The sequence below is a fragment of the Apus apus genome, chromosome 2 (genome assembly GCF_020740795.1).
Source record: "Apus apus isolate bApuApu2 chromosome 2, bApuApu2.pri.cur, whole genome shotgun sequence".
NCBI classification, from domain to species: domain Eukaryota; kingdom Metazoa; phylum Chordata; class Aves; order Apodiformes; family Apodidae; genus Apus; species Apus apus.
Genome location: NC_067283.1, coordinates 90,191,211 through 90,217,502, shown reverse-complemented (window position 1 = coordinate 90,217,502; position 26,292 = coordinate 90,191,211). Strand labels below are relative to the sequence as shown.

At 41.2% G+C, this 26,292-nt stretch overlaps 2 protein-coding genes across 3 annotated transcripts; both read left to right on the top strand.

Moving 5' to 3' along the window:
- Positions 1 to 556: 556 nt before the first annotated feature.
- Positions 557 to 16,375, top strand: FH (fumarate hydratase). The gene is made up of 10 exons (XM_051609657.1): positions 557 to 712; positions 5,676 to 5,810; positions 6,641 to 6,751; positions 9,274 to 9,450; positions 10,364 to 10,546; positions 11,477 to 11,642; positions 13,447 to 13,650; positions 14,786 to 14,913; positions 15,610 to 15,763; positions 16,180 to 16,375. Exons 1-10 carry the CDS (start codon positions 596 to 598, stop codon positions 16,320 to 16,322), a joined length of 1,518 nt encoding a protein of 505 aa, XP_051465617.1. The 5' UTR covers positions 557 to 595; the 3' UTR covers positions 16,323 to 16,375.
- A 124-nt stretch (positions 16,376 to 16,499) lies between these two features.
- CHMP5 (charged multivesicular body protein 5) lies at positions 16,500 to 26,069 on the top strand. Of its 2 annotated transcripts, none has more exons than XM_051609661.1 (8): positions 16,500 to 16,634; positions 21,519 to 21,623; positions 22,402 to 22,448; positions 23,285 to 23,378; positions 23,459 to 23,530; positions 24,611 to 24,719; positions 24,886 to 24,998; positions 25,467 to 26,069. In XM_051609661.1, the coding sequence occupies exons 1-8, from the start codon at positions 16,566 to 16,568 to the stop codon at positions 25,515 to 25,517; spliced, it is 660 nt and encodes a 219-aa protein (XP_051465621.1). In that variant the 5' UTR covers positions 16,500 to 16,565; the 3' UTR covers positions 25,518 to 26,069. The 2 variants fall into 2 exon arrangements, with proteins under 2 accessions (XP_051465621.1, XP_051465623.1); XM_051609663.1 differs by lacking the exon at positions 16,500 to 16,634 and adding an exon at positions 17,190 to 21,362.
- The last annotated feature ends 223 nt before the right edge of the window (positions 26,070 to 26,292 follow it).

Below are 26,292 nucleotides of genomic sequence, written 5' to 3'. Positions count from 1 at the left end.
TGTTTGGAATGGTGGTGGTGGTGGCTGGAAAAATTGAAAATACCGTATTTTACTGCTGTAATGTTTCTACACCTTCCAGCAGGGAGCTGAGACCGGACTCTGAGACGTGTGGCACGTGGGAACACTACCCCTGCAGGGGCAGGAAGGGGAAAGGGAGCTAGCTCCTGACGGCTTGTTTTATAGGCAGGGCTCTGACTTCTTTAAGAGGGGAGGAAACAATGTGTCATACATCTTTTAAAAAGCTTACAATAAAGCAAAATAAAACCTTTTTTTCCACCGTCTGAGAATCACCGTTCCGGGGCGGGGGGGGGCTCCCCGCTGCCCTGGGCGCAGGGTAGGGCGCTGTGCCCTGGCGCCCGGCAGGCGGGGAACCTGCCCCGGAGCCCGCGGGGCGGTGCTCAGCCCGCTGCTGCGCACGCCCGCCCTGCCGTGCCCCGCCGCGCCCCGTCCCGCCGCTGAGGCGCTTCTCCCATTGGCGTGGGGAGCCTCCGAGCTGAGCGGTGCCCCCACCACCTTGACGCTCGTCCGGGGCGGGCCCGGCGTCTCTCCCCTCCCCCTGGCCAGCCCCCCGAAGGTGCTCCCCGCCGCCGCCGCCATGCACCGGGCACTCCGCGCCTGCCGCCGCCTGGGCTGCTCCGCCCGCCTGCCGGCCCCGCCGCCCTCCCCGCTGCCCGCCCCGCGCGGGCGCTGGGGCCCGCCGAGCGCCGCCATGGTGAGCCCCGGGGGGACGGGGTGACCTCCAAGAGCCGCTGCCGCCGCCCTGGCTCCTCCCCCTTCCCCTTCTCCCGCCGGCCTGCGCGACCCCCCGCCCTCCTCCCGCCGGCCGGTGCGGGGGCAGGGAGGCGGGAGCCGGCGCCCGCCGGAGGGGCTGCCATCCGGAGTGGTACCCCGCGGGGCAGCGGGGAGATGCGGCCGCTGTGCCCGGCCAGGCTTGCGCGGCCGCTTCCGTCTCCTGCCGGGGAGGCTGCGGGGCCTGTCTGCGCCCGGCGCCCTGCGGAGTGCGCGGGCAGCGCCCCGGCCCGGCAGCCTTGGCGCCCCCGGACTTGCAGGGGCGGGCTGGCGGTGCCGGCAGCGCCCAGCTGGCCGGGGGCGCGGCGCGGGGGACGGGATTCGCCGCCCGGGAGCCGCGGCTCGCCGGGCCGGGGGGCGGCTGGGGGAGGAGAGGGGTGCCAGCCCAGCCGGTGGGCAGGAAGGGACCTGCTGGGACAGCAGCTGCTTCCACAGAAATGTCGGGCGCTTTTTTAGAGCTGTTGAGATATAAACAAGGAAAAACCGCATCCTCGCAGAAGTGGTGGGGGTGGGGGTGCGGGAGCGGGAGCGGGTCTGGAAGATCTCTGGGGTTGCCTGGAAGCGTTTAGCTTGAGCGCCGCCGGTAGCTTCTAGCAGGCATCCCCGGTTACTGTAATCAGCTAAAACGTGGGTGGGATTTGTCTGTTGCATGTGGCTCAGTGTAGAAATGAAAATGCTGTTCGAATTAAGGAGCACTGAATCTAAGGGACAGCTCGGGTGTTGCGTGGAAACTTTAGTCTTGGGTGCATCACTCGAAATTCACTCCTTAAAACAAGCAGGTAACTTGAGCGTCTTGGAAGAAGTAGTCTTATTACTTAGCTTATTAAAATAGTTAATAAATTTAACTAGAACAGTAGTTCCCAATCTGTGGTATTATGGTATAGAAAAACAAGCTTCTAAACGAGTGAATAAACTGCATCGTGAATAAAACATACCTGTGTAAGAAAATCTGTGTCAGAGCAAGACTATTTAACTTATAAACTGTTGGCCTGCCAGATAGTTCCCTTTTTTATTTTTCTGTTCAGCGTCATCCAAGAAAAATGTCATAGAACATGGTCTCCATTTACTTGCTGAAGACCTGCTATTTATGAAAGGCTGTAACTGTATGTGAAATGTATACGTTTAAATTTTTCCTGTTCAGAAATCTGACCTGTCCTGTAAATAGACATTATTAATTGCTTGAGTTTAAATAACAGAAATTACAGCAAAATGTCCTCAGTGAATCTGGAATTCAAGCAGCTCTTTAATTCTTACAGGAAAATCTTGTATATTCTTATTTCCAAGAAGACGACAAAAATGTACCAACTAGTCATGAAACAACAACAAAAGAAACACCACTTTCTGGTGTTTGCAGGTATTTTTCAGCCGTGAGAGTTCTGTTTTGGAATACCTTGTGTAGATACAACCAAACCTGCATGTTGTTCTGCAGTATGACTGTTGTGTTAAATAGAATTGTGGCCATAATGTTCCTCCTTCAGATCAGTGTTGCAAAATATTTCATTATGTTTTCTGAAGAGTAAATTTTAGAATTTGTGACTCGGTTGATACTGTAAAGAAGAAATGACGCTTAAAAATAGAGACATTACTCATCTGCTAAGGAAGAGCAGTTGATGCTGGCCTTGAAAGACTGGTTTTGACATGCTAAAAATGATCATTCCTTGAATTGAAATACTTACATCCAAAAGTCGTTGGATTCTTAAATCAGAATGTAATTTTCCATGGGAAGTGTTATTGCAGCAGCTCTGCCATCTGAGTATCTCCAGTGGGTTATGGTGCAATCAGTTCTAACTGATGAGTTCCCTGCAACAAGGCAAAGGTACAGTTATATTTGCCTAACTGTGTAAGCTTTGGACTCTGTGTTCATGGGATTTTGGAGGGCAGAGCACACCGTGTCACGCCTCTTTAAAATAACCTACAAGTACTTGGTTTGTGAAGATCAAGAATAGGAGTTCTGAGCTGAGACTTTCTGTGGCTATGATAGAAACTGAGTGAGCACAGGAGTTTGCCTTGGTCTGTGGCAGAGTTGCTAGGTCTCCTTTTGGCTTCTCCTGTGCTCACTGGTGTGGGAGCAGAGGGCTAGCAGAAGTGTCCCACTGTTTACAGCAGTTTCCGTATGGCAGACTGACTGCAGAGCCTTAGGTATGAGAACTGGGACCTTCAGTTCATAAACCCACTCAAGCAAGTGAATTCTGTCTTAAAGAATGAGGGAAACATGATTTTTTTTGCATTAAAAATTCAGACAGTGATTTCTGCAGGCTGCTACATTAGTCTGAAGGTTATGTTGAAGTTTAGTTTAGTATGCATGTAAAATAACACTGCTTTTTTACCTAATGTCACTTGTTGCTCTGTTAACAATCAGCAAATGACATTCACTGGAAGTACCCTGCCCTGTGAACTTCACTGGAGCTCGTGAATGTGTGTAACATGCAATTGGCTAGGGAAATACTATTTTTTTTTTTAGTAACAGGATTTCGTTGTTAAAGATACTTGTACTAGGAGATCCTGATTCTATTTGTCTTCGTTTCACCATTGTTGACATTGAAATTATGTAAGTTTGAGAAATCAATTGTGCAACTGCTAGCTGTTTGTCTAAAAGGTTACAGGTAGTTTAACAATTTTATAATGTGTGACCATGGATACTTTTGGTGATTGGTGGTGATTTCATGGTCTTGGAACTGAATTGGTTCTGCTTATTGAGCTCTAGGAAAAGCTTGATATTGTCTGCTTACACAAAGTGTCCAGGTATGAATAGCAGGGATTTCGGATGCATCAGTGGTACCTGCTCTTGCAATACTAATATGTGGATGTGCACAAGCGTCCCTATTAAGCATTTTTTTTTAGTAAGATACTAAATAAGTGTTAACTGTTTTCTTGTTAGCATGTAAAAGACTGCTAAGTGACTAAAATAGGGTAAAGAGGATTAAAGAATATAGGAATGGGTCCACACTGAGCTTTGTATTCTTGTGGGGTCAGTGGCTGGGAGAGCATCAGCCAAACACAAGGCGTGAGGAGCGGGACAGTGATGTGAGAGCTGTCCCTTAATGTTTGTGGGCTGAGCTGCAGTTCCTTCTGGGGTACATGCACAACCTACCCTGCAAGAGTGCCCTAAGCAAGCAGAGCTGGTGTCTCCAGTACAAGACTGCTGGAGTACCTCGTGGCAGAGCATCTGCACCCAGCTGGGAATGCTGCTTAGGATAGTAAAAAGGCTGGAACACCCCCTCATGCCACTGCCACCTGCAGCTTGCCATCCACAGGGATGTGGACCTGATCTGGCTGCTGCAGAAAGTGTTGCTGGAGAGGATGATCTGCCCAAAACCCAACTGTGTTCCTGCCCAAGAAGACTGAGACCCACCACCTAAAGAGCACGTAAAACAGAGTAAGAAAGCAGAGCAACAGTCTGGCTTCAGAAGTGGACACCTAGAGTAAGAACTGTGCAAACTTGTTACATGCTTTCCTCGTACTCTGACCCAGACTCTTCATTTTCACATTAGATGATTTCCTGAATCACGGTTTGCATAACAACTGAGTTTAGATCTTTCTTCTGAGGGTGTATCTTGTCTTCTCTGAACTCATGCGGACTTGTGGCATCTGCAGCATCAGCTGGCGAGAAGTTTTGTCAGGCTGCTGCTTGTGTAAAAGGCTGCTTCCTTCTCCTTGCTTTGAACCTGACTCCTACGAGCTAATGTTATGGTTCCTGTTTCTTATATTGGAAAAGGCAGTGAGCAGCTAGTATTTATCACCATTCTCTCAATGCTTTTATTGACCTTACTTTTCCTTCAAACTTGAAGTTATCTCTTTTCTGAATGAAAAAGTCTGTTGTCTCTTATCAAGAAAGCTGTTCCCTGCACTTCATCAGCCTTACTGCCTTTCTTTGAACTGTTTCCAATAATAAACTTTTTGAGATAAAAGAACCAAATCTGCCCAAAGACTTCAGAGTGTAGACGAATCGTGATGGCACAGTAATGTTTCTTTTTGTAACCTCTGCTTTTCTTAATAGTTTATAACGTTTGCTTTTCTTCTTTCACTGTGCTACAACACTGACTTGATGCTCTGGTAGAGGAAGAATAAACTGCTCTTTCTTCCCGTCCAGTCCCATAATCTTTGTAGAGCTGCATGTGGATGTGATCACATCATGACAGATGAATGGGTTGTTTCACAAAAAGTAAAAAATCACTTTTTAGTTGATGTATGTCAGCTAAAATTAATCACTGGCTGTGTTAGATAATAATGCATCCTAGATGTATGCGTGATACAGAAATACCGCCTTACGGAAATACTGTGCAAAATATTCCTAGATGTAGTTTCTTCATGTTGCACGGCTACTTTGGTTAGGGCAAGGGTGTTCCTGGTTTATTAGGCTTAAGAAGATAATTGTCAGTAACTTGGTACTGAATTAGTTAGTTGCTCCCTTCCAGTGTTTTGTTTTCCTGTCCATGTGCAGTGTGGATTTCAAATAGGGATTGTGCTACGTGTATGTTGCCTGGGTGGGTAACACCTGAATTCTTAAGGTGCTAGTTCATCCGTTAAGTTTAATGATTAAATTGTAATTTAAGCTACTAATTATTAGAAAAGCAGAAACTGAATCGTTTGTCAAGATGATGCATTTCATACAGTGGGCAGCCAAGTCTTACGTATTGCAGTGCTGCCTGTTACCAGTGTGTCTACACAGTATTGTTAGTTGTGACTTCTAGTGAGGCAGATGCTCTAACTAGAAGAACGTCTTAACTTTGAAGGTATAATTAGAAAAATACCTGTGACTAGCTGTGTGTCATTGGTTTTGTTGGGTTTTTTTCCCTTCTTGCACATTATTTTTTAACTGTATCTGCTTTCAAAATGGATGTGCTGTTTACCAGTGTTTAAAATAACATCTTTTTCCCTTTTCACAGTCCAGTCAAGAGGCTTTTAGGATAGAATATGATACCTTTGGTGAACTGAAGGTCCCAAGTGACAGATACTATGGTGCCCAGACTGTAAGATCTACAATGAACTTCAAAATTGGAGGTGTTTCAGAAAGAATGCCAGTAAGTAATTTAAACCTGTGTTAATTTATTCTTTTGAAGTATGTTTTGGATATGGGAGTGGATACCTTGTTGGGAATATGAGCGACTTTGAATTTTAAATAAAGTTAGAAATCTCGTGGCAAGATCTTGTTCTGTGTTACAAATACATATTTTTCATTTCAATAAGTTGAATGTTGATTTTGAGTAATTATTTTATAGTGTTGCTTAATTATTTTAATAATCACAGAATCACAGAATGTTAGGGGTTGGAAGGGACCTCTGGAGATCATCAAGTCCAATCCCTCTGCCAGAGCAGGACCACCACAGGATCTAGGGATGATTAGAAATCTTTTATTTTTTCTGAAGATGAAAGACTGAAGAGAATAGTTGGCTATAGTGTTATGTCGTTTGTTATTGCAGATGTTTAGTGTTGCACCAGTTGATATGAAGTGTAACTGTGTGGTGTTTCACATGTAACTGTGCATAGAGCATTAGTGTGCATGTTGCTTTGTCATGCAATGGCTTTCCATGTGCTGAAGTGTATGTCAGTTTGTCCTCAAAAAGGATGTTTTAGAAGAAGAACCAGTTCTCCTTTTCTGTTCATTTTAATCTATGTAATCTATTTCAATACACAAAGTATACCTGGCTTACAAAAGAAAGGATAAACTATGTACTGCTTTCTGTACTGCTAAATGATATTGTTCATGAGAGCATAGATCTCGTGACCTGATTGCCCTTTGGTTTGGTTGACTACTGCTCGATTTAAGTTTAACCTGTGCTGTAAGTTCCTAAAATGATCTTCGGGGGAAAAAACCCAAAACAAAATATTTAAATTTAATCTTGTGTCACAGGTTCAAGTTATAAGGGCTTTTGGCATCTTGAAGAGAGCAGCTGCTGAAGTAAATCAAGATTATGGTCTTGACCCAAAGATTGCTAATGCCATTGTAAAGGCAGCAAATGAGGTAGGAACAACTGTTCAAAATGCTAGAACTGTCACTGTTTTTGTTAAGCTCTTCACAGGAAGCTTGGAGGCTGGGGGAACACTTACTGCATTTCTGAAATTGTTAGAGGCAGGCATGTATTGCTAGGAATTTTTTTTCAGAGTGAGAGATCATTTACTTAAAATAGTGTTTTACTATTTTACTTATTGCATTTATAGAGGTGATAGAATGCTCAAATACGTTTTGATACTGAAGTTATAAAAACAGTGTAATTTTCCCCTCTCTTAAGATTACTCATTACTTTTGCATAGTGTTGACTCTTACCAGATGAACAGTATAAAAAACCCTAGCAGGGAAGTGGAATATCGTTTCATTCAGCTAATGTAAAGTCTGACATGCCAAGCAAAGCTTTTTCATTTTGGAAGTCTCTAGTCTCTTAAGCAGTTGCATCTTAGTAATGTGAAGACCATCTGCAATCTGAATAGTTTCTCTATTACTAGTCTACGTCCTCTTCAGACTTAAGCTGACCAGTAAATTTGTGCGTTTTAAGTATAATTTTTACAGTTGAAGAGGACATAATGTGGCACAGGGAGGTATTTCCTCGTTCTCAGGATAAATGCCACCCAAGTGCAGAGTTGTGAATGACCATTATTTGAGGTATGGTAATAACAGATGTGTTGCTTTGTGTAAATCAACAGATATATTTATCCAGATGCATTGTTTTATAGAGCTTTCCTGTTCTGACTAGCTTAAAAATATTTAAGTATTTGCAGAAGCTGTAGCACTGTAAGACCAAAGACGTTTGGTGAACTGTCCAGAGTATGTCCAGTCTCTTCTTGTGGTTCCTAGGATTCTCCTCGTTAAATGTTGATCAGAAGTTTTGGTGGCTAAAGACTTCCTAGTTTAGATTCATGAGCCCTGAAAGTTGTTTGGGGCTTTTTTGTTGTGTTTTAAAAACACCCCTGCAGTGATATTCTTTTCCTTATCTCCAAAATAATTTTCTAATGTGCCTTAAAAAGGAAGAGATACAGCAAGGAATCATATTACTCTCTGAGGTGGGAACTTTGTCCCTGTATTAGATGGGAAATACCTAAGATCCTTTCCTGAAAAGCATGAGTTCAGAAGGGCTGATGTATCCCAGTAATCTGCAGATACCTTGCCTCAGAGTTCTAACAGCAGATCCTTTGCATTCTCAGCTTTTCTGAGGCTAATATATGCGGGGGGGGGTGATACTTCTGAGCACAGATTTTGATACTATCACAAACAGAAAAATCTCTAAATGTATATAGGGTTCAACAGACTCCAAAAAACGTAGATCAAACAGGACCTGTTTGTACCTGTTGAAATAGTAGTTGTTAGGGCCTGCCTACAGAAGATTAAGTTGGTATAGCCATTTGGTTGACCAGAACCTTGTTCCCACGGGTAGTCAGCAAGTACCAATCTTTTTAAGTTCATGCAATACTAATAGTTGTTTATATGTGTAAGATACTCAGTTACAGTTAAGGTACAGTAAATACAGCCACCAGTTCTTTTTAGGCACTGCTCAATTTAAAGCCTTGTAGGTCCAGGGCAGAACTAGGGAAAGCATGTCTTACAGGAAGAAGGTGTTTGGTACCAGCAACCATCTACTGGCTCAGATCTGCTATCTACAGGTGTGTGTGTGTAAGGGGGCTGGGACTTTCCTGTATGATGTTTATTTCTGGAGAAATTTCAGAGTTCAATTATACAAATATAATGTACTGCATGTGCATGACAGATGACCTTTGGCAAAACCACATCTCCTGGGGGACATAAGGAATGGACTTCTGAATGCCTCTGAAATGGTTGTATAGTTTGGGTCAGTGTTAATGATGAAACCATGCAGCTGTTGAACTTGATTTCTTAGGGGAAAGTGGTGCAGCTGTGCTGATGAGACATCTGTGAACAGATGAGCACTGTCCAAAATCTGGTGTTTCTGACACCTGAAGGATGGTCATGACCCAAGGAGACACAGGACATTTCATCAGTACCTAAAGCAGCTTACGTACTCTGAGAAACTACCTAAGATACTGCCCTTGCCTGGGAGAACTTCCTAACCTGAGCCCTAACCTAAGCAAATAACTGTGGAAGGGAGAACCATCATGTACTAACTCTAGTCGTACCCAGGAAGATTAGAATCCAAATTACTTTAAAATTTGGAAGGAAGGGGATGATTTTGGACTAAAAAAATCATCTGAATTGTTTGGGAAAGAGAAGGTATAACCTAAAAGACATTTATTTAAACCTTTTTTTTTTTTCTGACTGTAGAACATGAAATTAAATTCTATATCTGTCTGTATTTCAGTATTCAGCATCTTCAAAAAGCATAGCAAATGATTTTTTGCTCTTAATATCTAGTATTACATCAAACTCTCAGTTATTCTGGTATAAATTCACAATCATGTCAATTTACAAATGTAATGGATAACTTTATTTGAGTTACAGCTATAAAATTCTGAGTGTCATGCTTTTAAATTTCTTTTCCTCCCAGCAGAGCAAATTTTCTTTCTCTTTTTCCATTGTAGGTAGCTGAAGGAAAATTAAATGATCACTTTCCACTGGTGGTGTGGCAGACTGGGTCTGGAACTCAAACCAATATGAATGTCAATGAAGTCATCAGCAATAGAGCCATTGAAATAATGGGGGGCAAACTGGGGAGCAAAACCCCAGTACATCCGAATGATCATGTTAACAAAAGCCAGGTTGTTAAACTTGTATTATACTTCTTTTAATGTCAAAAGTATTTTTTCAATTGTGAATTTTGAATTATCTTCTAGCCACTGTGGTTTAAAAAAAAAATAAATGAAAAAGGAAATCTTGTGTACAGGTTTGGCAACATTTTTCAGTTTAAATGAACTTTAAAATGTTGGTCACTGACAGTATGAGCTTTTGAGATTAAAAATTTTGAACTTACTTGCAATAGATGAATTCACACATGATGTAGTGGGCAGAGGGGGCCAGGTGACAACAACTGCTACTGCAGATAGTCTTAAAGAAGTTAAATATAGATCCAGTTTCTAAAGGTTGGATACTTGTTACTTGCATAATGTATTACATAAAGCACATAGAAAGAGTAGTAAGATGGTTAAAGTCCTGCAATGGATTAATGACTTCACTCCTTGTATTTTCTTCAGATTAGCTGAAGTTTAAGCCACTGACTCAGTTTTATCCCTTCCTGATTTTTAGTGCTTACTCAGTATCCTGAAAAGTGTGGATGTAACATCACCAAAGCAATACCTAAGTGTTTTAAAGTCACCTACAATTCCGTTAAAATCACCCAATCATTTGTTACCTGTCTCTTGTAACCACTTTAGCAATTAGTTTTCTTTCTTCTTTTTGGTCCCAATATTGTGAACAGTCTAGTCACGTAGTTAACTTTCTGTGAGTACAGTTCTAAAAAGCTGACTTTATCACTAAGATGCTGGACTGGAGTTCAGGAGATTTGACTATTCCTGCAGATTGACTTGTGGAATACTCTTAAATTGCTTCCTCAGTTTCTTCTTGTTTACAAAATAAAGAGAATAAAGCCATACATGTACGTCTTGCGGCAACAATGGTGAGAAAAGCTTGTAAAGAAATAAGCTTGTAAATTAATTTCTTTAACTTCCTTCACAGAGTTCAAATGACACTTTCCCAACAGCAATGCATATTGCTGCTGCCCAGGAGGTTAACGAGGTGTTGTTACCTGGACTTAAGAAGCTACAGAATGCACTTGAAGCAAAATCCAAAGAGTTTTCCCAGATCATAAAAATAGGGCGCACTCATACTCAAGATGCTGTTCCACTTACGCTTGGACAGGTAAAAATAAATAAATAAAAAAAATGCATTTGTTTGGAAAATTCTTGTAAATATATTGGAGGAAACTGAGGCAACCTTGGAGTCCTAAATTAAGTTGCTATCTTAAGATAAATCATAGGAAACTGGTTGAATCTCAGTCGGAGTGTATTTACCTTTATTGGCAGGGATGCTGTAGTCTCTGCTGCATCATAAATTCTCTTATTTTTTTCCATGTATGCTTCTAATGGTAGTGAGATATAAAATATGCTTGAATTATGTTCATTACTAAGTAACACATGATATTTCTACCACACTGACACTGGAAGGAAGAAGGTAGGTAGTCTATAATCTATAAGCTTATATAAACAAGGTTTTGTTGGCATACAAAGCTACTAAGCATTTTGAATTAAAATCTTTATGATCTATGATTGTGTATATATGATGGCAAACCTTTGTTGTCTTGTTGTCAAGAATGGTTTATATTACAGTAATTTCGTAATTAAGTAAGCTGAACTGATAAAAATTGATGCAAAATTTGTTTGCTTTATCCAATAATGGGTTTTTTACTAACTAAAATTAAGTGAAATAGCCCAGGATCCATTTCTCTAATTGTACCTGAGGACTTGAGGACATTAATTTAATCTGAGAGCTGATTTACCTTGGATTCAGATCCTGCTAAATACACAACTGATCTAAAAGGCAAGCTAAATATACATTTTTATGTATGTAGGTTGGTTTTATGTGTAATTGTTCATACTGTGAGATCAATCTTCTAGTACATGTAAATTTTTCCTATTAGTGAAAAGATGCTAAGATTTAGCATCTGTGTGAAGTTCAGTGCCTTCAGGTTTAAAGAAATTAGTCCAATTATGTTAAAAGTCTAAATAATTATAGATGCTTATTCTTTGTTGTTGTCTTTGTTCCTTTATTTTATCCTGCTTTCTTTCAAAGGAATTTAGTGGCTATGTGCAACAAATTAAATACGGTGTGGCTAGGATTGAGTCAACCATGCCAAGAGTGTATCAGCTGGCAGCTGGCGGGACTGCAGTAGGTACAGGATTAAACACAAGAATTGGTTTTGCTGAGAAAGTTGCTGCTAAAGTGGCTGAACTGACAGGTGAGGAATGGTATTTCAGTTATCAGTAAAGCAGTAGGTAGAACATACAGTCAAATTAAAACTTAATCTTTCAGTTTCTGTACTTCTCATAAGCTCAAATTGTATTTGTATTTTAACTGAAAACTGTTAATGCCTTATGTTAGATGCCTTACACTTAGGATTTTTCATGCCATGTATTTTTATAATTATACTGAGTGCATTTAAAGGAACTGAAGTTACCATGTTTTCTAAGCAAGGCTTGTTGGAGATGGATACAGTTTCAGGCTTCTATTATTAGCCCAGCTATAATGCTTCTGGTCTTGATCTCTGGTCCTCTGGCTCTCTTAATCTACTGTGACTTGGCACAAAAAAGGGGGAAAAAATCTTCCCAAAGCCTCCTATGTTTTTTAATGTGACAGACTAAAACCTTTTTTTGATGCTGTTATTATAGATCTTAAAACTTCATTCCAGAGCCATTGAGTTTTTTTATTTTAGTCCCACTAATGTTTCCTATCTGTATTCTGTGTCACATTAACAGTTTATAAAATGCCCCCAAATTTAATGCATGTCTTTTATTTAAATTTACTGTAAAACCTGAGCCTGCTTATCAACAGTACTTTTGTTTTAATTGTTCTATTATTCACTGTCTTGCCTCTCAGGAACTTGCTGTAAACAACAGCTGCTGAGAAGCAGTACAGGCTTCTTCTGGCACTTGAAGAAGCCATTGGTGGTGTTTTAGGAACCTCTCCCACATTAATGCTTGTCACATATACCATATGGGAAGGTTGTAAGAGTTTAAAACAAGTAGGGTAGATTCTGGAGGTTCCATGTGTTCTTAAAGGGGGAGTTCTTTGGCAAAGGCAAAATGGAAAGTTTGGAATGGTACCTGCAGCTGAGAAGGAAGCTGTGCAGTTGAGAAGCCCATGTAAAACATGGAATTTGGTGTTTGACAGGAACTGAAAAACACAGTAGGAATTCTAGTGTTTTTCTAGCAAATGGTGTTATGCTACTCTTGTTTAAACTGGTTATGTAAGCTCAGACCAGTAGTATTGCAGGGCAGAAGTCCAGCCTACGGTCAGCATCCCTGAATGCATCCTTAGGTATGTCCATTACCACTGATAAAATTCTGCTGAGGCTTTTTTTCTAGGGTAAAGCCCTGAAGAAATGTGTTCCATTATGGAACCTAGCCTCAGATCTCAGGCATTTAATTAATACAAACAGTGCTGTTGCTTCCACTGCTCCTGTGCTCTTGCTGTTGGCAGCAATTTCAGGCATCCTCCTAAGTCTGAATCAGCTTTAACATAATTTGTCTGGTTTTGCTCCCTTCCAGTTGCTGATAATCAGATGCATCTTTTTTTCTTTATGTAGCTAATTCCATTGTGATTACTTCTTATGTATCCTAATATCTCCACTGTGCTGACTCTTTTTATAACTGGGAGAAAGCATCCCAGCGTTTGACAATTTGAAGAATTTAACTTGCTTTCACAGTAGAAAAAAGTAAGTTTGAGCTAACTTGTGGGAGGTTCTTGACCTTTACAAAGTACTGTGGTGCAAAGCAAGGCTTAGTGTGCAACATAGTAAGGAAGCCTGAAAGTCATACCTTTGTTGTGGGTAGTTTCTCAACTTTCACACTTTTCTGTATTTTAGTGACTTTTATTGTGTCTTTTGTATTGAATCTTTTTAATAGGTTTGTGAGGCATGGTCTAGAGAAAAGAGATGATCTTACAGTGCTACTAATATTTTTTCTTATTAGGTTAACAATGTGCTTGATTATCTGGCTTATGTAGTGCCTCACGGGTTTAATATTTCCCCCGCCTTCCTGTAGGTTTGCCTTTTGTCACTGCTCCAAATAAGTTTGAAGCTCTTGCAGCTCATGATGCTCTAGTTGAACTCAGTGGAGCAATGAACACAGTGGCCTGTAGTCTGATGAAAATAGCTAATGATATTCGCTTCCTGGGTTCTGGACCACGCTCTGGACTAGGAGAACTCATCCTGCCTGAAAATGAACCAGGAAGCAGCATCATGCCAGGTACAGAGAGAACACAGAAATTGCTTTTTTTGCTTTTTTTTCTTTTTTTAAAATTTATTTTGGGCCACTAACTTAACAGATACTTACCAAACAAATGTCAGTAACTCCATGATTCAACACTTCTGTCAGTTTTTATCTTCTGCAATATTTTACCAAAACTTGTGTTCATAAAAACACTTGAGTACGCAGGTGTTGTTGGGCAGTATTTGGCAGAGAGGAGTATCTGTAAACATATGACTTTCTTAGTACAAGCATGCATCTCAGAACCTTATTTTAGAACTGCAAGATCTCTAAATTTTTTGTGTTAAGACTTTTCTGAAAGAAGCTTTGAATGATAAAATCTGTGAATTGTAGCAATATAATGTTTTTACTTTCTTGCATGATTAGTGTTAGGTACTCGCATATTCCCTTCTGTAGTGATCCCAGTGTATGGGAGGATAAGAAAAGAAGGAATAATGTTAATAATCGTTCCTTGCCTCTCAAAAAAAAAAAGTGTACGTGAATATTGTATATGCTAAACTATTTTAGGCATATTCCTAAATTATAAATTATAAAAGATAAATTATAAAAGAAACAAGTTGTGAGCGTATCTGGCTTTCAAAAAAGCAGATAATGAATGTTCTTATTAGGACTGTTTTTAGAAATGAAAGCAACCATAAAACTTTCTTGCCACTTTAATTTGTTTGGCTGTTTTTTTTTCTCCTGACTCAACAAGAGTGTATTAATTTTATTACAAAATAATTATAACAAATTAGTAATACTTAAATTGACTGAGATTTGGTAATAATTTACCAGAAATACCTACTCACACAAATAAAGACAGGTTGTAATCTCTTGTATTAAGAACTGTGGTAATTAGCAGCTGCTTTTAGTTCATGCATATTTGATCCAGCTCTCAAAGCCTTGGTAGATGGCTAAAGTAGCCATAGCTGCTTTAAAAATCCTAGCTGAATTACTGGAATAGTACAGCCAATACAATTTTATGGTAGTTACTTGTTTTTTGTGGTGCACAGATACAGATGACTATGACATGTTATCCCTTCTGTTGAATGTGATTTAGTAAATGAGGGAACTACTGATTATTTAATAACTTTTATTCTTCTTTGGTAATCTTTTCTCTCCTTTCCACAACCAGGAAAAGTGAACCCTACCCAGTGTGAAGCTGTAACCATGGTGGCAGCCCAAGTTATGGGAAACCATGTTGCTGTTACTGTAGGAGGTAGTAATGGACACTTTGAACTGAATGTTTTTAAGCCCATGATGGTAAGTACATGAAGTTTTAAAGATCTAGGGCTTGTAAAATCATTGTTTGTGCGATCAGATAAGTCAGGGAAAAAAATAATCAGTGAATCATTGGTCAATACAAGCACCAGAGAAGCTGATAAATAGGTGAGAATAAATTTTGATCTTGTTTATGGTAAGTTTTTGTTATTTTGACAGGGAACTGGCAAAGTGTTCTTTTTACATTAAACTTTCTTATGCAGATAAGCTTTCATCTTAAAAATGTAATTTTTTATAGAAACAGACACCTCTCCAAAACCAAGAGAGGTTGTGGATTGTCACATTAGAGGACTAATACTAGACATTATTGCACTTTATATTTTTAGATGCCTTCTCTTGATTGGTACCTCTGGGGGAAAGTGACAATGAATCAAGTGTCTTTGTGTTGTATTTTTTACTTAGTCATTTGTGAACTTTTCTAACAAAATGTTCATACATATTGTGGAGTTCTTGAAGCAAGATTTCTCTTGCTATTGAATACTTCTCAGAAATTCTTTTAAACAGGAACGGCTGAGCTTACCCTGCAGAATGAGGAGGGTGTATTAATTACTTTGCTCCTCTTCTACAAAAAGCTTGTTAAAGTGGGTATCGTGGTGGGGTGGGGAAGGATCACTGGTTATGAACAAATGTGCAACTGTTAGTATCTGAATGTAATGGTTGTTGTTTTTTTTTTGTTAGATTAAAAATGTTTTAAACTCTGCAAGACTGCTTGGAGATGTTTGTGTTTCTTTCACTGACAATTGTGTGGTTGGAATCCAAGCCAACACAGATAGGATCAACAAACTAATGAGTGAATCTCTGATGTTGGTGACAGCACTTAACCCACATATAGGTAAGCTAACGGCTCGGAAGCTTCTCAGCACATGATACTGAAATATTTTGCACCAACAGTATTTTTGCACACAGCGTTTGTATTGTCACGGTGCTTAGGAGACCCAAGTCAAGGGTCAGGCCAATAGTGCATTTACCTGAATGTCACCAATTGGTGTTGAAAAGGAGATGTGTCCTCCTTGCAGTAGCCGTGCCAGCGCATTATAAAAATAATTCTAAGAGGGACAAAAGAGAAAGGAGAGTGGGAGAAGGTGTGTACCTGTGCACTTTACATCAGGAGCTGGTGTGACAGGGTGAGCAGGAGAGTCAGGCTGTGCTCGTCCTACCCGGCCGGTGAGTTCTCCAGAGCAGCAGTGTCCCTCCCATAAACCCTCCCAAACTGCCAGTGGCCAACTCGTTCCTTGTGCTCGGTTGCAGGCTACGACAAAGCGGCCAAGATCGCTAAAACGGCGCACAAGGAAGGGACGACGCTGAAGGAGGCCGCCGTGAAGCTGGGCTTCCTCACCGCCGACCAGTTTGACCAGTGGGTGAAGCCCAAGGACATGCTGGGTCCTCAGTAACGCCTGCACCCGGAAACGCGTGTCTCACACCAAAATAAAGAACGCAGAACGCTGCCGCCGTGCTCTCCTTCCCCCGCTCGGCCAAAGGGGGGGGCGGGCCCTTTAAGCGGGGGCGGGCGGCTCCTTCCGCCGGCGCCAGGGCCCGCCCCGGGGGCGGACGGCGGGGCTGGCGGGGCTTCCGGGGCGGCGGGAGCGGGGCTGCCGGGGCGGCGACACCGGGAGCGACACCGAGACGCCGGCGCCATGAACCGCTTCTTCGGCAAAGCCAAGCCGAAGGCGCCTCCGCCCAGCCTCACCGACTGCATCGGCACGGTGAGCGCCCGCCCCGGGGGGCCGGGGCCGGGGCCGGGCAGCGCGCTGCCCCTCCTGGCCGGCGAGGCGGGGGTGGGGGCGGCACGGCCCGCCCGGGCTGTTCGGTGTGTCCGGCCGGGCGAGGCTCCGCCCCCGGGGCCCCGGGCCCGAGCACCCCTCCGCGGCCCGGCCTGTCCCCGCGCCCGCGGTGCTTCGTGCGGGAGCTGCGGCGGGCCCGGTGCCGGCCCGCGGGCGGGCGGGCGGGTGCCCGCGGCCCAGCTGGGGGGTGCGTGGGCCTGAGGGAGCTGGGAGGTGCAGCCGGTGAGTGTGCGCGGGGCGCGCCTGCACCTGCGCCCAGGTGCGCGTCCGAGGGTGGACCCGCAGCCCGGTGGCGGGCGGTGTGCGTGTCCGCGCGGTTCCCTGCGTGTCCGCAGCCGTGTGCTGGGGCCGTGGTGCTGCGTGTCTGTAGGAGTGGGCGCGTCGGTTTTACTGCCCAGCTGCGCATCCGCAGGTCACGGGCAGGAGCATAGACGGACACGGCAGGTGCGTTCGTACCTGCCTACACCCGTGCCTGCATTTGTTCCCTGGGCACAGCAGCACATCCCGTGAATGGCTGCACACCGTGCACACGTAAGGCCTGGCTCTCCTTACGTCCTCTGGGATATTTTCTGTATTTCCGTCTGAGGACTTCACTGCTCTGCTTGCCCTGGCTAACTCCTGCCATGCGAGGTTGTGGGAAGGGAAGGAGAGGAGCCAGGAAACCAGTTCCTCTGTCCGGTAGAGAAGGTAGGAGGGCACATCCCACCTTCTGATGAAGACAGTTCCATCTGCTACAGCCGAGGTAGCTGTAGGGTTGACGGCGAAGGTGTGTGCAGGTGGACAGTTAAGCAAGCCCAGACCAAGTAAGAAATGCTGAGGAAACGCAGGGTAGAACACAACTGTTTTAAGGGTGGCCCGGTTGAAAAGAAAGTTAAGGAAAAGTTTCAAGAAGGCTGATCCTGTAGTTTCGTAGTGATTTTTAGGCTTCTAAGTTTGTGAAGAAAACCATATTATGTTTTTACAGCTCCTTCGGTTGTAAACTAATTTTAAAAGGTGAAAAAAAGAACACAGATGTCTTGAGCGTTTGTCTGAGGGGTTAACAAAGTCAGGTGAAAGGTCAGTAATGGTTGTGGTATAAACAGAGGTTAACTAAGCATTGTCACTGGAGCCTGACAACAAAAAGTTTCTTCAGAAATGACAGTTTTCCTCCCAGAAGATCTATTTTGGTACCCAGTGGAGAGATTCTCAGTTAAATTTGTGAACGTGAGCCAGCAATGTGCCCTTGTGGCTAAGAAGGCCAATGGCATCCTGGGGTGTATTAGAAAGGGTGTGGTTAGTAGGTCAAGAGAGGTTCTCCTCCCCCTCTATTCTGCCTTGGTGAGGCCGCATCTGGAGTATTGTGTCCAGTTCTGGGCCCCTCAGTTCAGGAAGGACAGGGAACTGCTGGAAAGAGTCCAGAGCAGAGCCACAAAGATGATGGAGTGGAACATTTCCCTTATGAGGAAAGGCTGAGGGAGCTGGGTCTCTTTAGCTTGTAGAAAAGGAGACTGAGGGGTGACCTCATCATTGTTTACAAATATGTAAAGGGTGAGTGTCAGGAAGATGGAATTAAGCTTTTTTCAGTGATGTCTAGTGATAGGACAAGGGGTAATGGATGCAAACTGGAGCATAGGAGGTTCAATGTGAATGTCAGGAAAAACTTCTTTACTGTGAGAGTGACAGAGCACTGGAACAGGCTGCCCAGAGAGGTTGTGGAGTCTCCTTCACTGGAGACATTCAAAACCCACCTGGACGCCTTCCTGTGTGATGTGCTCTAGGTGACCCTGCTCTGGCAGGGGGGTTGGACTAGATGATCTTTCGAGGTCCCTTCCAACCCCTAGGATTCTGTGGTTCTGTAATATTTTTCAGTGCAGCCTACACAGATGCATGCACATCAGTCTGTTGTATGTGCCAGTGGTGGGGATGGGGACACAAGTGGTCATAATGTTATTCCCAGTATGTTATTTTATTGGTGAAGAGTTTGTATTGCTTTTAGCAATATTAGGCACAAACATAACTCCTAGTATGTTTGGGTAGAACAGTAAATAAAGTATGTGCTTGAAAATCAGGATTAACTTTCCCTTTGTTAACTTCAATGTTTCACTGGATGGCTAGAACTCCAAAATTAATCTGAGATACTGTTATTAATACTTACATTTGTCATTTTGGCGCTATAAGCAGAAGATCAGAAAATGTTTTCCTCACAACCAGTTCTGTATTAGTCAGATGATCGAAGGCTAGTTTTGACAGTTCAGAGTTAATGAGCATTTTCTAATGTTGAGGCAAATAATAACGGTCAGCCAGATTGTGATATGCTGCAGGCTGTCTTCTACTAGAAGCTTGTTCAATCTCAGTGGATTTTGGGGATACATATACGTGTAGTTTAAACAGCTGCTTTCACTAGCAACACCAGACATTTAGCATTTTTTCCCAAAATAAGTGGTTGTCACTGCCACCCACCAGGAGCTGCATGCAGTTTTGATCCTTTTCTAGTTGCAGTTACATTCTCTGAAAAGTTGGTTATACAAGATAGCTGGTTAACTGAAAAGCAGTTTCAAGTTTATTTTCTATAAGTGATGACTTTAGTGATCAGTGATGACTTACAAGGTGTTTTTTTAAGATATGAGATCAGGAGCCTGTGTTGGTCAGCTGTTGAAGGACTGGCTCCAAGCACAGCTCTTTGTTGTGAGGAAGGCTGTAAACTGCTGTTACTATTACTGAGGCATTGTATTATTGTACTTGGTGAGCAATGATTAATGTTCATACTTACCATATGTTAAAAATGTAGACAACTCTCAGGCAGTTATTATACCTGTGTTTTGGATGTTATTTCCTGTGTAGACAAAAGTAGTAAAGCTGAACCCAGTAAAATGGGCGAACAACATGCTTTCTTAAGCATATTGATTCATATGGGCGTGTTCTCGCTCTTCCTTGCAGTTTCTTCTCCCTGTCCTGCCGTGCTTGCCTTGACGTTGCACTAAGTGGCAGATTTTTTTATCTTTGCTGGCTGAGCACAGTCAGATGACTCAAAGCTGTCATGAGGCTGGTATGCATGAAGAAGGATGCATCAGGAACTGTAGCATTTGCGTTGTTTTTACTTCTTTGAAAACGCACTCCAAATTTATGATTTTTCAGAGTAGTAAGTAGGAAACTAGGATTAAAAGGCTATTAGTTGTGACAACAGTGTTAAAATTCAGTCTTGTATATTATTTCTTTTTTTTTTTTTTAATTGAAATGAGTGCGATTTTACTTAATAGGGATTTGGGATACCACAATCACTTTGTTTTGTTTATATTTGAGCCCTTCTGTAGCAGTGCAGTGTACCTTGGTATGCCTCATTTGTGCATAATAGAAAGCAGTTCTTCAAGTCCTAATACAGAGTCTAGTTTTCTTTTAGATAGATTTGTTCTCCCCTCTTCTGTCTGTCCTCCTTTTTAAAAGCTGAGGTCTTGTGTAATGTGTGGTTTTATGTAGTTAGTCAACTTAAGAGGATCTGTCTCTGTTTTCTGCTGATACTGCCTAAGAGAATCATACAAACGAACCAAATAATGGGCTTTCCCCTGCAGAGGAGGCTGATCTCAAAGATGCATTTAGCTGATGAAGGTCTTGACCAAGGCACTACACTTTGAACCTGCAAAAGTTTTAAAATAGCAAATCTCTCTCTTCTGCTATTAGTAAAATATTGGACATAATACAAATCTTCATACAATTTTTTTCAATGCCAGCTGTGCCCAGGCACTTCAGTGCCTCCTGTGGAGTGTTCATATCAAATGTTCAGCTTGAGATGCCTCTGGCAAATGCATGTTGCTGTCTTAGAACAGAGATTTAGAAGGATCATTGAGACACCAAAATGAAAATCTGCATAATCATATGTGTTTAGTCACACTGTTAGCACATCAGAATTGTAAATTTGCACTGATTGGTCTCTCAGTGTAGCTGGAATGTAATTATATTCTATTCCCTAGAGAGGCTCTTTTGAATGAGGAGTTAATAAGCTATAGTTTTTTGTTGGCGTGGAAATGCTGTGATAGTCCATTCATGTTAAGGAGGTGCTTTTTTTGTGTGTGTGTGTGAATTGGTGTATACTGTTAGAATGATCTATACCCATGCCTGGTTATATAATTACCTTTTTTAACCCTACTGCATAAGGCAGTAGGGTTAAAATATGCCCATAGGATTGAGTGCTGGAGGTCTTTTACTGAGGTATGCAGCTACTACTGGGATTTGGAGCAGGAGTGCAGTAAGAATTCAGACTAACTACTAGGTGGGACTCCTGTGTCCGGCCTCCCTTTCTGGGAAGCGATGAGAGAAGTGTCTCTCTGACAAATAAGTTGGGCAACTTTGACAAAATGGTTGTTAAGTTTGGGCTTCTTAAACATAACCAGTAATCCAGGAATCATTCTGAAGGGTTAAAGTTCTCTGTCCACCAAAAATAAACTTCTAGCCTTCCTGAATAGATCCCTGTCTCTTTTGCATTGCCCCCTTATCTGCCAGCATAGTACACCTGTGTTTTTCTCTTCTGGTTCCAGTTCAGTCCCTGGCACTGTATGTTCTCAGAAATTCCTGAATAGAGACTACGACTTGAGTGAGTCTGCAAGCAAGCATCTCAAAATGATAACATGTTTTTGTGGCAGAGCTTCATGCAACCTTGGAATATTACTTGTGCTCCTTGTAGGTTGGTTGTAGCTGTTCATGAAACATACTGAGTGAAGGAGTGAAGAAGTAGTTCAGTTAGAAGCATAATAAAACTGAGGCTGTTCTTTTTATTGTCCAATACCTAAATAAAACCTTGTTTTTTCTGTTTGTTTTCCCCATCGTGTATTAAAGGTGGATAGCAGAGCTGAGTCCATTGACAAGAAAATCGCTAAGCTTGATGCAGAACTAGTGAAGTATAAGGATCAAATGAAGAAGATGAGAGAGGGGCCTGCAAAGGTAAGAATCTTCTGTGGCCTTTAAGTATGAGAGGATGTGACTCACACTTCTTGTCATTCAGCGTGGTGATGTAGCCAGTTCGTCAGGTTCTTAGAATTACATTTTGCCCTGCTGACCCTGTGTAAGATCCTGCAGGTTTATTTTACTTTTGAAGCATCTCATAAGCATGAATCTTTAAACAGTGTTCTAACTGGTTTTTATTTCTTCCAAAGTAAAATATACTTCACCAATCAGAAGTAACTTGCTTGCTTCCTTTCTTTCTGTTATTTGAATTAACTCTGGTAGAGAGGCTGTTTTGTTCATCATCCAAAATAAAGAGGCTTGCACTATGCAGAGAGGGAGTAGGAAAATCCATTTTTAAAAGGGGATGAACATCTAAGAAGTATCTAAGAATAAAAATATCTAATTTTTGTTTAATAATAAACATATCTTGTATAAACAGTATTGTCAAATTTGCAGTATTATTTGGTGCTGACCACTGAAATGTGTTGATGAAAGGTGATTCTTCTGGACTAAGTCTGGCTTTGTATTCTGTTCATAAAAGAAATTTCAAAAACCAGAAACACTGAAAGTATTTTATTTTAGAAGCTTTACATACAAGCCTATTTAGGTAATCACTAATGCAGGACAAATGTTGAATGTGAGTACTGTTAAAATCTTTGCATTACTAACTGAGGAATCCTTTGAAAAACTTAAATGTGGTACATTGGATTTGAGCAACATAATCCAGAATAAAGTCAAAACACTTTTTCTAATGTAATAATATTGTGTCTTTCAGAATACAGTAAAGCAGAAAGCATTGAGAGTGTTGAAGCAGAAGCGAATGTAAGTTTAAACCTTTTTCAGTTTGGGATTAATGAAAGCCTGTTTTCTTTGAGAAAGGTGGCACACTTACATTTTTCTTTCCGGTAGTCTTGCTTCTGAGCATTCTTTAAAGAACAATGCTGAAGAAGCTAGCCAGCCTTTCAGAAGCATCTCCTTACAAATTTGTGTATCAGCACATTTGTGCCTTATTTGTATGTGAATATATACATTTAGATTGGGATGTAAATCTGCTCAATTACTAAAGCTATGCTTGGCTCCTGACCTTTCTGGAGAATGAGTGTGCCTCATTTTATATCATTAATGGATTAGTATCAATTGTGTACTTCATGATCTGGGTCTGGTTTACTGATTCATTTTACATTCTTGATCAGATAAAAGTTTAGCTTTGAGAAAGATGATTTCTTGTTTTTTAAAGTCTCCCTTTTTGTTTTGGTTAGCTACAGCAATTTCCTTTTTGTACCCTACGTCCTTCTCTCCTCACTCCCTGCCCAGTAAAGCTCCAGTGCAGAGCCGTTGGTATGCATCTCTAACTTGCAGTGATAAAAGCCTTTGCTATATCCTTGCCTACTACAGATCTGGTATTGCCATCAGTTAGAAAACAGAATCTTAGTTCAGGAGTAGCTTTGTCAACTTTAAATACATAGAGATGCACAATGGCCTGATTTTTATGAAGCTATTTATTCTGATGTGATTGTTTAGAACAGATTTAAGAAGTAATAATCTGATCCTATCTTCAGACTCCAGCTGCTGTTTTGTTTCAATTTTTTTAACAATTAAGAATTTTTGAGGCAATAAACTGTTTTTTTTAAAGCCGTTGTTTGCATTGTTTTCAACAGGTATGAACAACAGCGGGATAATCTCTCTCAGCAGTCTTTTAATATGGAACAAGCTAACTACACCATTCAGGCACTGAAGGATACAAAGACAACGGTACCAGTATATTAATCTCATATTTGTTTATTTTGCCTGTGGTACAGCAAATACAAACATGTTGTTTGACTGTATTCTAGGTTGATGCAATGAAACTGGGGGTGAAAGAAATGAAGAAAGCTTACAAGCAAGTCAAAATTGATCAAATTGAGGTGAGCTTCTATAGTTTGAATTGCTAAAGAACAGAAACTATGTACTGAAATCGTGATGAGTGAACTGTGTGACTTAAAGGTAAGCTGACTGTTTCAGTTCACATGAGTTTGTCTCCTTTTTCTATGGGACCATTATCATAATTCCTTCCGGATTTCTTTGGTATAGCACAATCAGTTGTTTGCTTTCTTGCACTGATTGTTGTTTTCTTGCAGGGCTAATATTTAATCTCACCCTTCCTTTCATCAGCACTTCAGGATAAATGTTGGTGAATATTTCCTGCTGTGGCTTTTTTGTCCTCCTTTTTTCCCCCCCGTACATGTTGCTACTCTTAACATGCAGATTAGTCCTTGGATCCCCTAGTTTATGGTAATGCCAGATTAAAAAAAATAAACCACAAACAAAACACACAAAAAAGCTCCAAACAAAAACATTAATTTCAATGGGTTTGTAAGGCTCTGTATTCAGAAAATGCAGTTTAAAAACATAAAATCTTTAAATAGAATTTAAAATGTGCTGCACTTAAAGTCTTATCAAATGCCAGTGCTGGATTCCTAAAAGTCCTTGTTCCTATGCTGTTTTTTATATATGCCCTGCACTGTAAACCTTTAGGCAAGTATTGTCTCCTTACCTGTTCCCAAGTACTGTGCCAATAGGTATACTGTAGTATCTTCTAAATGTTGCTGTGGCACAACTTGAGCTAGTGCTTGAGATGGTAGATTTCATTGATATTGTCCTGCTTTTCAAGATAATGCTGGACTCTGGGTAATTTATTAGAGGCCTTCAATATACTCTGGAGAATAGTTACAATAAGAAAACCCAAGAAAGTTCTGCAGAGATGTTGTTTTAACATTCCTTTTTCTACCTCAGATTTATTATTATTTCAATAGTAGGTAAGGCCATGCTATAGTACTGAATGCTTGTTGTGACTTGTATTAATGCTGCTTCCAGAAATTTATTTATGCATCAAAAATTTTGAATGGCTTATATATGGGAATTGTTAAACTGAATTTTGATTAAACTCTGGTAAATTTTACTAAAACTATTAAATATGGACTATTTGAAATTGTTTCTTGCTCCAGGACATACAAGATCAGTTAGAGGATATGATGGAAGAAGCCAATGAAGTCCAAGAGGCACTGAGTCGTAGCTATGGGACACCAGAGATTGATGAAGATGACTTGGAAGCAGGTTAGGAAGTGGGAGGATTCAGTAATGTAAAAATCATCATACAGTGATTTTTAATTTCCTTAGTCAGATACTTAAAAGTATTAATCCTGTTTCCCTGTAAGGACAACTTTTCTTTTGCAAAAGGAATTCCTTGCATAGTTTTTCAACCAACATAATTCATTTTCAGAACTGGATGCATTAGGTGATGAGCTTCTAGCTGATGAAGACAATTCCTACTTAGATGAAGCAGCATCTGCTCCAGCAATCCCAGAGGTCACTCCTACTGACACGAAAAACAAAGTAAGTCCTTTCCTCTTTAAAAGCAAAATACACATATGTTATTTTGTTTATTTTGGATTAATCACGTTTGTGTTGGTTGCTTTAGATTTGGAATCCTTAATATTTTGAACAAAAGTGCTTCTGTATTTTCGATGCCATATATGAGAGGACAGTGTACTGAATGCTCTTTATTATATTTTAAAAAGCTAAAATGGTAGTTTGTAACTCCTGCTAATGTGGTCAGACTGCAAGTAGAATTTACGTGTACCATTACAGCTGCTAGTATAGTTATTCTTAAAAATGTAAGAGATTCTGTATGTTTCTTTTTGAGGCTTTATAGTGAGGAAGAACATTGCTCTTATTTGAATCCAGTTGTCACACAGTGATAATCACAAATCTGTCATTTTATAAAAATGGTAAGGAAGCTTTTGGGAGATGTTTTGGTTGGCTGAGCATTGTTAATCTGTTGCTTATTTTGCTTTCCTGCAGGATGGTGTATTGGTGGATGAATTTGGATTGCCAAAGATCCCTGCAACATAAATGTTTCAAAAGCACAATGGATTTAATGAACTATACTTCGCAAATCAAATTAAGTTTTGTTTTGTTTTTTAAATTCTGGAGAACTCGTCCTTCCAGTGTAACCTTAATAGCACTACATCTTAGAATGCAATACGAATGCTGGTGGTGTTCTTTATTTGAAGAAAGTCGTTCTACTACTGACTTTTCTATTAATGGAAAATTCAGCACAATTCCCTTCAGTGGAAGCAGTCAGTCTAAAGGTTTTGATTTGTGTGTCTTACGGACAACGTAACACGTGAAGAGTAGTGGTGGCTGTTGATACCTGAAGTTTTGACTTTGTATCGTGTTTCTCTTTCTTGAAACTAAGACTGTGCGTTGCTGCTTACTCTCTGTAAAATAGCTCCCTTATTACTATGCTTATTTGATAAAAGAATTGAAAGCAATTTTTAAACTACTGCAGTCCTGAGACTTTTCACGCTATTGTACTTGTAACCTCGTTGGAAGCTGTAATAAATAGGTTTATCATTCACTTTATGTATTCTGTGAAGACATAAAATCATATAGATTAGCTGATCCTGTTGTATGGTGTTTCAGGTAATTAATTTGGTTTTAACCTGCCCCTTGTGCTTCTCAGTGCCACATGCTGCTTGAGTACAGGATTTGCCTGAGCTGGAGTCTGGTTCTGATCCCAAAAGCCTCTCCCACTGCTCCGTGCAGTGTCACGTTGACACCAGGCTTGGCTTGCTTTGGCCGTGTCTCCTGTCAGGAGCTGCAACAGAAGCTAAGAGGAACAGCA